At 43.0% G+C, this 13,024-nt stretch overlaps 1 protein-coding gene across 12 annotated transcripts in view; it reads right to left on the bottom strand.

Annotated features, from left to right (window-relative positions):
* The window catches only part of EIF2AK4 (eukaryotic translation initiation factor 2 alpha kinase 4), a 109,015-nt gene that overhangs the window by 77,100 nt on the left and 18,891 nt on the right, over nucleotides 1-13,024 (bottom strand). For 11 of the 12 annotated variants that reach the window (XR_010405060.1, XR_010405058.1, XR_010405059.1 and 8 more), the window contains exons 3-6: nucleotides 11,366-11,468; nucleotides 5,396-5,548; nucleotides 2,702-2,782; nucleotides 1,215-1,363 (exon numbers count right to left, since the gene is read on the bottom strand). Coding sequence is in view for 9 of the 12 variants with exons in the window: in XM_064570690.1 (XP_064426760.1) it covers nucleotides 1,215-1,363; nucleotides 2,702-2,782; nucleotides 5,396-5,548; nucleotides 11,366-11,468 (486 nt within the window). In the remaining 3 variants the exon portion in view is untranslated. The remainder of the gene's footprint in view (nucleotides 1-1,214; nucleotides 1,364-2,701; nucleotides 2,783-5,395; nucleotides 5,549-11,365; nucleotides 11,469-13,024) is intronic. The other variant, XM_045900373.3, reaches the window with a different exon arrangement.

Consider the following 13,024-nt stretch of genomic DNA (forward strand, 5'->3'; position numbering starts at 1 on the left):
ACAGCAAAGGAAACAATCAACAAAATTAAATAAAAGGCAACTACCTAAATGGGAGAAGAGATTTACAAATGACGTATCCAATAAAGAGTATCCAAAATATATAAAGAACTTCTACAACTCAATACCCCCCAAAAAGAATAATCCAATCAAAAAATGGGCACAAGACATGAACAGACATTTCTCCAAAGACATACAGATGGCCAACAGACACATGAAAAGATGCTCATCATGTACCATCAGGGAAACGCCAATCAAAACCACAATGAGATATCACCTCACATCTGTCAGAATGGCTAAAATCAACAACACAGGAAACAAGTGCTGGCGAGGATGTGCAGAAAAATGAACACTCATGCACTGTTGGTGGGAATGCAAACTGGTGCAGCCACTGTGGAAAACAGTATGGAGGTTCCTTAAAAAGTTAAAAACAGAACAACGTTATGATCCAGCAATCGCACTACTGGGTATTTATGCAGAGAATACAAGAACACTAATTCAAAGGGACACATGCACCCCTATGTTTATTGCAGCATTATTTACAACAGCTAAGATATGTAAGCAGCCCAAGTGTCCATCAGTTGATGAATGGATAAAGAAAATGTGGTATACATACACAATGGAAAATTATTCAGCCATAAAAAAGGAATGAAATCTTGCCATTCAACAACATGGATGGAGCTAGAGAATATAATGCTTAGCGAAATAAGTCAGAGAAAGACATAAACCATATGATTTCACTCATATGTGGAACTTAGGAAACAAAACAAAGAAGCAAAGGGAAAAAAATAAGAGAACAAATCAAGAAAAGGAATCTTAGCTACAAAGAACAAACTGGTGGTTACCAGAGGGGAGTTGGGTGGGGAGATGGGTGAAACAGGTGATGGGGATTAAGGAGGGCATTTGTCATGATGAGCACTGGGTGATGTATGGAATTGGTGAATCACTGTATTGCACACCTGAAACTAATATAACACTGTATGCTAACTAACTGGAATTAAAATAAAAACTTAAAATTAAAAAAAAAAAAAAGATACTTGGAATGAGCTAGAACAAATGAAAACTTTGTTTTATATTGCCAATACATTAAGATTTACAGGCTTTGAAAAAGTTACTAAATCCATTCCCTGAAAATTCCATCACATGTCACTACAAGTTGTTTTCTCTCTTCTACAACCTTCACCCTTCCAAACAAATCAGAAATCCCAGGGACTTACCTCGACCTTCCAGAGGAGTTGGTCCGATGTTTACCATTTCCCACAAAGTCGGGAGCGCCTCCATGTAGAACAGCAGCTGGTCTGTGTCCTCCCGGGTCTTTCCTAGAGTTTTGATCTTGGTTTGACAAACTAGCAATTTCTAAACGCTCCTAGAAGAAAGAAAAGTAAAACCTACTTTAGATACAAGTCATAAATCGGAGACAATCACGGTACCTAATCATTAATTCAGTAGAGAGTGCAAATTCTCTTTAAGCTGAATGCTTTCAAGTGTAATGAACTTGAACTTTTAAAAACTTAACGTCCAGATACGTACTGCTTCAAGAACTGAAGACCAGGTTACAGTATGAAGAGAATGGGAATTTTACAAATGAAAATGCTTAGAATTTACAAGATGGGTGGAAAGTCAGGGAGAAAAGCAAGAGGCGGTGAACAGAGGGAGGAGGCTTTGGAGGAGGGAGCAGATGGCTGGCAAGTGGGTGGGATCAGAGTAAGACAGAGCTGGTGGAAACAGTCACATCACCTTACATTTGTGTACGGCTCTGTACTTTCACAGAGGGCAGGACATTTCTCTGTGGGAATAACTATATGAGAGGGAAGGGAGGCATCACCAGTCCCATTTTAAGACACATTTAGTGTCACTGTCAAGGTCACAGAGCTGGCAGGAAAAACACCAAAGCTTTAAGCCAGGTGCTGCTTACTATTACATCAGTGCCTCCTCCCACCACCCCTCAGAGTTGCCCTTAAGTTAAATGCCATTAATTCTACAAAAGAGAATGAGTAAGATTTTCCCTGGATTTCTCCAAACACAGGTAACTGGTGTTTTGACTGAGCTGGACTCTGGAAAAATACAGGAAAAAGGACTTTATCTTTTCTACCACTGCTTTTTTAATCCTGCCCTGTTGGATCCTTCTTTTCCATCACTGAATGAAATCTCCAGCAGAGGGGCGCCTGGGTGGCTCAGTTGATTAAGCATCTGCCTTCGGCTCAGGTCGTGATCCCAGGGTCCTGGGATCGAGCCCCACATGGGGCTCCCTGCTCAGTGGGGAGTCTGCTTCTCCCTCTCCCTCTGTCTGCCTCTCTGCCTGCTTGTGCTTTCTCTCTATCTCTCTGTCAAATAAATAAATAAAATATTAAAAAAAAAAAAAGAAATCTCCAGCAGATCCATATGATTTCCATTCACTCTTCAGTTGAACAAATAGTTGTGTTTTCCAAGTACATACTAAGAATTCCAGTCTGGGTTAATTCCATCTCTGCTCTCCCTCAACTCATCTGATACACTACTGTCATTCCATCAACCTGTGTCATCTACAGATAACATACAACTCTAAATTTTGCATCCTCTTTGGGGAATCTGAAATACACAATGAACGATATTCGGGGATTTTTTTTTTTTTTTAATGCTTCATTTCCAGCTTTACTACTGATAGTAACACAGGAGAGGAAAACATGATCAGTGGAAAGAAAAACATTTTAGACTGATAGAGTACCTGCTTAGCCATTTCTTTTCTTTTTCTCTCTTCTTTTATCTCTTCTTTCCTTCTCTTAATCTCATGAAGGATTTCACGTTGCTGAAATAAATCATACTGCATCAAATGCCAATCTCTAAAACCCAGATAACATATAAATTCTATAATCACAAAAAATCTTTTGCATTTTTTTTTTAAAGATTTTATTTATTTATTTGACAGAGAGACACAGCGAGAGGGGGAACACAAGCAGGGGGAGTGGGAGAGGGAGAAGCAGGCCTCCCGCAGAGCAGGGAGCCCGATGCGGGGCTCGATCCCAGACCTGAGCCGAAGGCAGACGCTTAATGACTGAGCCACCCAGGCGCCCCTTTTGCATTTTTTTTTTTTTATAAAGATTTTATGTACTCATTTATTTGAGAGAGAGGAGAGAGCGAGTGAGCGAGTGAGTGCAGGGGGAGGAACAGAGAGAGAGAGACAAGCACACTCTGTGGCGAACTCGGAGCCCGACGGAGCCGGACGCAGGGCTTGATCTCATGATCCTGAGATCATGACCTGAGCCAAAATCAAGAGTTGGACACCCAACCCACTGAGCCACCCAGGCACCACCCAAAACACCTTTTGCATTTCTATGATTCAAGCCCTCCTTTCCTAAAAGGCCTGTTTATACAGAACCGTACAACAAACTACTATTTCATCAGTTCAGATGCAATACTTGTTCGTGTTTTAAAAAGTTTCCAGACTGTGGGGGAGGGGCGCTGATCCCCACTCTTCATGTTTCCACGTGGAGAGACTTTCACGACAGCAGCACCCCCACCTTGACTCAGCCCCTCCCCCTTGATATCTCCCTGTCTGTGGAGAACAAGTGCTGGTGTCTGCTCCCCGCCACAGAGGGTGGGGCCCCGTTGGTGGAGGTGGGCTGAGCTGTCCTCAGTGCCAGGACCCGGGGTGGCAGTGGCTCAAGCACTATCCCCATGTGCCAGAGACCTTCAGCTATGTTCTCTAGTTTTCTCAGCATTAAAAGCGGTATTTTGATTTCCATTCATTTGATTCACGTATCTATGGCTCAAGTGGGACTGAATTTAGGTTGGGAAAAATAGTGGGGTTTTTTTTGTTCTTGGTTTTTTTTTTACGAGTCCCCTAAAATTCCAGGTTGTGTATATCAAAACCATTAAGAGACTCACCAGAATCTGTATCAGCAATAATACAAAATGAAAAAATGCCCCAAATTTATAAGTAAACAGTATACCTAAACAAGACTGCTAGATAAATGTCCACTAATAAAAACGTGCCTTCCTAAAAATGATGAAAATAAGGAACTTTAAACTCTAAATGATAACTAGGCAAAAAAAAGAACCAAGAGCAAGAAGCTAAGAAAAGCAGAATAACAAAACCCTGGAAGTAACTGTAAGAAACAGTAACATCTAAGGGAAGAAAGCTAGAAAGCTAGAAAGCCTCACCAAGAGATAAGAATAAGCAGACAAACATTCCTGGATAGGGAGTCTGAATATTGCCAAGGTGTCAATTCTTCCTAAATGAACATGTAAGTCTAGGGCAGAGAGTTTGGCTTGATTTTGAAAGAGCGATCCTGTATTTCATCTGTAAGAATAAATGGTGAGAATGGCTGAGGGAAAAAGAAAAGCATAACAGAAGGTGAAGGGAAGGGGACTTGACTTTTCAGATATTAAAACAGCATAAAAGATACGGTAGGGACTCAAGAAAAAAGACAAATTGAACAAAATGGGTAATTCACAAATAGAGTTTCATATATATATATAGTTAAAATACACCTTAAAGGAAGTTTACAAATCAACTAAGAAAAAATGATTATTTAATGTGTTGGGAAATGTCTGGGAAGGAAAAAAAAAAAAACTTCAGACACTTATTTTTACAACCCCCCCCCCTCCAAATTCTAGGTAAGCTGATTAAAAGACTGAATAGAGGGTCACCTGGATGGTTCAGTCGTTAAGCGTCTGCCGTTGGCTCAGGTCATGATCCCAGGGTCCTGGGAACGAGCCCTGCATCGGGCTCCCTGCTCTGCGGGAAGCCTGCTTCTCCCTCTCCCACTCCCCCTGCTTGTGTTCCCTCTCTCACAGTCTGTCTCTGTCAAATAAATAAATAAAATCTTTAAAATAAAATAAAATAAAAGACTGAATAGAGAGTAAGTTAAAAATCAAGAAGGAAACTTAGGAAAAAGAAAAAAGAAGTAACCTTGGATATGTACATTATCTTTGATTAAAGGATTTAAAAAATAACACAGCAGTGTACATCCTTGTGCAAACAGATTGAAGAAAAAATACAAACGGTTACAGCACATAAAAAAGGTCAATCTCTGGCTTTTGCTACTCATTTGGACAGTAGATACCCGTCCCACAGAGGGAAGAAAATAGCCTATAAAGCTCAGTGAATTCCTGCACAGCTTTACAAGCTCAAAAGACCACAAGAAGTTTGGTTCAACAAACTTTTTTCTCTTCTTTTCTTTGAAGACCCGGACTAGACTGAAGGTACTAGGAGCAGCGTTGCTATTTGTGGGGAGGAAACCACTCGCCATATTTCTCAGTTACTCTTTGGGCCTCCTCTGACTCGGATCTCCAAGTGCTTGAAGCCAAGGCCCAGCAAAATTTAAATAAAGATTAGCATGTAGGTAGAGAGAGAGTAAAAACCGATAGGAGTTCGCCGTCTTCTGGGCCCGGCCTCCGGTAGTGACGAGGGTCTCACCTCCTGCTCCACCTTCTGCTTGGCCTCCAACAGCCTCCGCTGCTCCTCCTGAGCCCGCCTTTCCAACATTTCTTCATGGAAAGACTTGGGAGGGGGCTTGTTATGCTCGCTGAGAAACGATTGCACATGGTCGGCCAGTTCAAATATCATCACCTAAACATGTAGAGGAAAGTCAACCACAAATGGTCAAGTAATGGGAAGACAGGGCCCAAAGGAGAGGGGAAAGCAGGCAGGCAATGAGAGGCCCACTTAAAATGGTGATGCGTACTTTGATAGGACACGTTCTGAGTTAGGTATCTGAGGCAATCGCAGCAGGGAAAAGCTTTCATAGGTCTCCCCTCTTGTGCTGTCAAGAGAAATCACTATCTAGATACATAAAAAGCTTCCCTTTTCTTACAGTCTTCCTCAACTTTACTGGCATCTTCTGTAGAGCAAATCTGGTAAAATATTTTTATCTGGACAAATAAATCTGGTAGAATATTTTTATCTGGACAAATAAATCTGGTAAAATATTTAACACTGCATAAAAATAAAGTACTTTCCCAACTAGAAAACCTGTCTACAAAATGACAGCAGAAGAATCACTGCAGCAGTGAGAACTTCCATCTGTCCGTACAGTGTACTGAAAACATTCTTTGGGGTACAGAGGCAAATACTTAAAGGCCTCACTAGCTCCCTGCTAGTAACAGTCCAGTGGAGGCTGATCAATACTAAGAGAGCATTCCATTTCCACTTAGGGAAGCATTCATGGATACTACCAGAAGGAACCCCCCCCCCCCCCCCGCCGCAGACATTGCCCTCTCGGAAAGTGAAGCCACTTTCTCATACCTGTAGGAGTCATAAATCTTATCTGCGCTGGTAAACTCATAAAACAAGGGTTTCTGGGACCCTACGCTGAGTGACTGCCCCAACCCCAGAGAGGTCAGGAGTACCAAGCTCCTTCCGCAGATGACGACCACCACTCTGAAATTCCTTTTTCCTCAATTACAATAAAGCAGTTTAAAAATTCTTATTTCTGAAGGGACTTGAGAGGGTGATAATTAGTAATAAAGGTCACTATGCACAAGAATATAAAGTTAGTTCACGTGGTGTTCATGCCACCTTTCTCTCGAGGAGTAAATGCAAAGACACCACAGGGGGAAGTTAATGTATTTTTTGATTGTAGCAGAAGCTGTGTCATTCACTGGATGTACTTCACTTTACGGTTGACAAGCACTCATCTAGAGTTTAAGAGGCAAGTTCTCCAAAGAAAAGCTCTTTTAAGAAAAGCTGGGGAAGATAGGTAGTTTCTATTATGTCAAAGAGAAACCACTTCTACACCAGAAAGGAGACAGGAGCCAAGCAGTGGAGGGTTTTTCTTCTGCCAATCAATTTGAATGACTAGAATTTTCTGTACAAACACATCAGATACAATATATGTAAGACTAGATGAAAATAAGAACTACTTTCCAAACTGGCTCTTGTCCCCCCCTCCCTGTGGATCTACACGGCTGACTGTCCTGCCCCTCTCAGCACTCTGCTCAAATGTGACCTCATCAGAAGCCTCTCCTGATCTCCTTATTTAGAACAGCCACTCTACCATCCCCTCACAATACGTATCCGTATTAGCCAGGGTTCTCCAGAGAAACAGAACCAACAGGATGGGGGGGGGGGTATCCACGTGTGTGGGTGTCCACGTGTGTGTGGGTGGGTGTACACATGGGGGGTGTACACGTGCACATGTGTACGGCGAGAGACTGATTTTAAGGAATTGACCCAATGAATTATCGAGAGTCTAGAATATGTGGGGTAGACCAGCAGGCTGGAGACCTGGCAGGTCTGGTCTAACAGCCATCCTCTGATAATTTCCCCTGCTTCCAGACAAGCCAGTTGTTTTCAGTTAAAACACTCAAGCAATTGGGGTGCCTAGGTGGCTCAATCCATTAAGCGTCTGCCTTCAGCTCAGACCCTGGGGTCCTGGGATCTAGCCCTGCATCGGGCTCCCTGCTCGGTGGAGAGTCTGGTTCTCCCTCTCCCATTGCCCCTCTCTCTCCCCCTTTCTTGCTCGTGCTCGCTCTCAAATAAATAAATTCTTTAAAAAAAATTTTTTTTAAACCCTCAAGTGATTGGATGAGGCCTGCACACATTATGGAGGATAATCTGCTTAACCCAAAGTCTACTGATTTAAATATTAACCTCATCTAAAAAAAATACTTCAGAGAAACATCAAGAGGGACACCTGGGTTGCTCAGATGGTTGGGCGTCTGCCTTCGGCTCAGATCATGATCACAGAGTTTTGGGATCAAGTCCCACATCAGTCTCCTTACTCAGCAGGGAGTCTGCTTCTCCCTCTCCCTCTGCACCCCCCCACCCCACTTGCACTCTCTGGCTCTCTCTCTCGTCAAATAAATAAAATCTTAAAACAAAAAACAAAAAGCAAAAAAAGAAAAAACAAAACCAGAGCACATCTAGAACGATGTTTGTCCAAATAGCTGGGTACCATGGTCTAGCAAGTTTGGCACATAAAATTAACCATCACATCTATTAGAATATAGCTGAAATTTAAAAAGGGACAACATCAAACACTGGCAAGGATGTGGAGAAACTGGATCACTGGATCACTCAGACACTGCTGGTGGGAATGTAAGCCAATCTGTACAAGTCTGACAGCTGCTTAAAAAATTGAACATGCAGCTTCCATATACCAACAACTGCACTCCTGGGCATTAATCCAGAGAAACAAAAACTTACCTTCACATAAAAACCTATAATGATGTTTACAACAGCTTTTTTTTTCGTTTTTTTTTTAAGAGAGAGAATGTGAGGGAGGGGGCACAGGGAGAGAGAATCTTAAGCAAGCTCCATGCTCAGAGCAGGGCTCGACCTCACAACCCTGAGATCATAACCGAGCCAAAATCAGGAGTTAGAGGCTTAACCAACTGATTCACCCAGGTGCCCCCACAGCTTTATTTTTAATAGCCAAAAACTAGAAACAACTCAGATGTCTTTCACCTGGTGGATGGCTAAATCAACAGTGGTATATCTATACCATGGAATACTACCTAATAATAAGAAGTAACAACTACTGATACGTCCAACAATCTGGATGAGTCTCTAAGAGAATTATGTTGGGTGAAAAGAAAGCCAATCCCAAAAGTTACATATTGTATGATTCCACTTATATAACATCCTTGAAGCTGAGTAAAAGGGTATATAGGATCTTAGTATTAGATCTTAAAACTGCATGTGAATCTGTAATTATCTCAAAATAAAAAGTGTAATTTAAAATAAAGCCCAAAGGGCGCCTGGGTGGCTCAGTACGTTAAGCATCTGCCTTCGGCTCAGGTCATGATCCCGGGGTCGTGGGATCGAGCCCCGCATCGGGCTCCCTGCTCGACGGGGGGCCTGCTTCTCCCTCTCCCACTCCCCCTGCTGTGTTCCCTCTCTCGCTGTCTCTCTATCAAAACAAATAAATAAAATCTTTAAAAAATAAATAAATAAAATAAAGCCCAAGAAAGGGCATCAAAAGCAAAGTAAACAAGTGGGACTACATCAAATTTTAGAACTTCTGCACAGCAAAGGAAACCATCCACAAAATGAAAAGGCAACCTATGGAATGGGAGAAAATATTTGCAAAACATGTTTCTGATAAAGAGCTAACATCCAAAATATAGAAGGAACCCATAGAACTTTAACAGCAAAAAACCCCAAATGATCCAATTAGAAAATGGGCAGAGAATCTGAACAGACGTTTTTTCCAGAGAAGATATAGAGATGGCCAACAGACACATGAGAAGTTGCTCAACATCACTCATCATCAGGGAAATGGAAATCAAAACCACAATGAGCTATCACTTCACACCTGTCAGAATGGCTGTCATCAAAAAGACAAGGAATAGCAAATACTAGCAAGGATGTGGCGAAAAGGGAACCCTTGTGCACTGTTGGTGGAAATGAAATTGGTTCAACCACTATGGAAAACAATATAAAGGATCCTCAAAAAATAAACACAGAACTGATATGATCCAGCAACCCCACTTCCGAGGACATATGCAAAGGAAGTGAAAACAGGATCTGGAAGAGATACCTGCAGCCCCATGTTATTGTAGCATTATTCACAACAGCCAAGTTATGAAAACCAGCTCAGTGTCTTCCAATGGATGAATGAATAAAGAAGACGTATATAAATGCAATGGAACATTATTTGGCCATGAGAAAGGATGTCATGCTGTTTCCAACAACGTGGATGGACCCTGAGGACATTATGCTAAGTGAAATAAGTCAGCCAGAGAAAGACAAATACTGTATGATCTCACTTATATGTGGAATGTAAAAAAGCCAAACTCATAAAGACAAGAGACTGGAGTGGTGGTTACCAGGAACTGACAGGTTGGAGAAAGAGGGGATGTTGGTCAAGGGGTACAAACTTCTGGTTATATGACGAGTAAGTTCTGGGGATCTAATGTACAGCTCAGTGATAATAGTTAATAATACTGTATTGTGAAAAATAAATAAAGCAAAAGTATTTTCCAAAAAAATCCCACATCATGAATCCAAGAGACCAGAGGATTCTATAGTTGAATTTTCAGTATAACTCCGTATTATTTTTCAGTGAGACATTAGACTACATCAGAAAGAACTCTGCAGGGGCACCTGGGTGGCTCAGTTGGTTAAGGCAAAGGCTCTGCCTTTAACTCGGGTCATGATCCCAGGGTCCTGGGAAAGAGCCCTACATGGGGCTCCCTGATCAGCGGGAAGCCTGCTTCTCCCTCTCCCTCTGCCTGCCTCTCTGCCTGCTTGTGCTCTCAATCTCTGTCAAATAAATAAATAAAATATATATATAAAAAGAAAGAACTCTGCAATCATCCCCAGGGCCTACTTTTTTGTTCAGGCTGTTCTATAATCACTCTGCAGCTCAGCAATCACTGAAAATCTTGAGATAACCCAGAGGTGGGTCATGCTGTGACTCCTGTGTTATAGAATGCAACGGAAAACCTGTCCAGTCACTTTAACAGACGTCCAAAACAGACACAGAGACCTGGGATAAGTCCTTACTTAACTCTTCTGTTTTTACAGGATGGATTCTTAAGCATGAGCTGCCTAAGTGAGGAAAAGATGGGTCATACTTGAAGAGAAGTGGTCTGGCCTAAGAGACCCACGGTAACCCACTGCCCCAAGAAGTCACCTAGTCTAGCCTTCCGGAGAGTTCTGCCACTCAAGGGGGAACTCACGTACACCCTGATGTGCAGAGGATTACAAAAGAATACTGAACTAGATGGAAATGCTCCAGTACAAAAGGGACGCTGATGGAGCAGAGTATGTGGCTAATCACTGAGAAGGCAAACCATTAGCTCTTCTAATATGTAACCGGGAGAGGAGGCAAGGTTCGGTCCGAAATCATTTGTCTGCAAACATTTTCCAATGTAAAGGTTCAAGTCAAGATCAGGTTATGATGCCCGGCCCAAGGTGTGCCAACAGTATGGCCAGGCTCACGTGGACTCCTTTCAGAAAAATTCTGAATCGTCAATGTACCCTCCATATACACTCTACAATTTGTCATTCATAAAAGCTGTACATTAAAGAAATACAAGTACCAATGTTCCCCTTTGTACATATCAATAAGAAACAAAACATTCTAGTCAACACTGGGTTTGAGGTGTCATGGAAAAGCCTCTTGGCCCAAGAGAAGGCAGGAAGGTGAACACTGCTGAACGGGATGAGATTTCTACTGTCCTGTTACAACTCCAGTTAAACGTATCTTACCTCGGGGCGCCTGGGTGGCTCAGTCGGTTAAGTGTCTGCCTTCGGCTCAGGTCATGATCCCAGGGTGCTGGGATCGGGATCGAGCCCTGCATCGGGCTCCCTGCTCTGCAGGGAGCCTGCTTCTCCCTCTCTGCTACTCCCCCTGCTTGTGCTCTATCCCTCTCTCTCTCAGATAAATAATAAAATCTTAAAAAAAATTAAAAAAAAAAAAACAAAAACGTATCTTACCTCTCCACAGTGTTTTTGGGCCACTTTCTCTAGGTGGGATTTTAACAAATTAACACTTTCATTTGACAGACCTTTGGCATTCTTTAACTCTATTTCAGGGACTCTGGAAAAGAAAGAGACAAAAAGGAGTTACTCCAAAAAGTATGGCCTCTTTGCATAATATTTGCTAGGTCCAAGCACTGAGCACAGAGATTTCACACAGGCCTCTCTATACCCCTAGCAGCCTCCTCCTCCATTTCCAAGGATTACAACTGTATCCTAGCAACTCTGTCAACACAGTGTTTGACGTGGGGGTCACCTGCAGTCCCTGGGGGAGAAGCTGGTCCCCCAGATGACTAGACTTAGTGGGCTTGGGGCGCCTGGGTGGCTCAGTTGGTTAAGCGACTGCCTTCGGCTCAGGTCATGATCCTGGAGTCCCGGGATCGAGTCCCGCATCGGGCTACCTGCTCGGCGGGGAGTCTGCTTCTCCCTCTGACCCTCCCCCCTCTCATGTGCTCTCTCTCTATCTCATTCTCTCTCAAATAAATAAATAAAATCTTTAAAAAAAAAAAAATAGACTTGGTGGGCTTGATCCTGGCTTGCCCCCCAACATCAATTAACCAGCTCTCACAGTTCACCCACAAGAGTCCAAGCGCTCTGGGCTCATTCGTGTGCTTCAGCATAAAGCAAGACAAGCACGACGAGGCAAGAGGAAGCCTCAGACGGGGCGCCTGGCTGACTCAGTCGGTAGAGCATGTGACTCTTGATCTCGGCGTTGTGGGTTCGAGCCCCACATTGGGTGTAGAGATTACTGAAAATCTTAAAGAAAAAAATGAAGCCTAGGTGATCCATCCAGCATTCCCACCATGTGCCCTGTCACATCACTCCTGATTGTCAACGAGATGGAAATGCTCGCTCACCCACTCCCACAGCTGAATCCACCTGGGGGTGTTGTGCACCCTCTGCTATTACAAGGATGCCGAACACGCCCCTCTTCTCTCCGCCCAGCATAACCGACACTCAATGCTCTCTATTCAAAGTTCACAGAGCCGCTCCTCGGGTTCCCCTTGGTTCCCAATCAAGAGATATCCAGGAAGGGCGCCTAGGTGGCTCAGTTGGTTAAGCGACTGCCTTCGGCTCAGGTCATGATTCTGGAGTCCCGGGATCGAGTCCCGCATCAGGCTCCCTGCTCGGCAGGGAGTCTGCTTCTCCCTCTGACCCTCCCCCCTCTCATGTGCTCTCTCTCATTCTCTCTCTCTCAAATAAATAAATAAAATCTTAAAAAAAAAAAAAGAGAGATCCAGGAACAATTCACGGAGATCAAACAGGCTTTATTTAATTTTACCGAAGAGAAGATGACTACTTCCTACCAAGCATTTCTGAGTAACTGATGGTATTTTTATCTTAGCAAAGCCTTTATGATTCACTGTCTCTGCATTCTCTCAATGCTTCAGTGTGACAGATGGCTACAATCATGATCTACTCGGATAGATGGAAATCTCAGAGAAGGGAGTTGATATATATGAGAAAAAGGACAGAAATGCCACAGAGTCCTGAGTCTACGTATGATCTAACCAAGGACTCTGTCACAGTGGCATGAAAGACTACTTTGCAGAAAAAGTTTTCCTGTACCATGTCATCTCAAAGGATAAGAATGTTCCCCCCCCAAGTCAAGCCTTA

Source organism: Mirounga angustirostris, unplaced genomic scaffold (assembly GCF_029215605.1).
Source record: "Mirounga angustirostris isolate CCGP_5_RB_7025 unplaced genomic scaffold, mMirAng1.0.hap1 SCAF_9, whole genome shotgun sequence".
NCBI lineage: Eukaryota > Metazoa > Chordata > Mammalia > Carnivora > Phocidae > Mirounga > Mirounga angustirostris.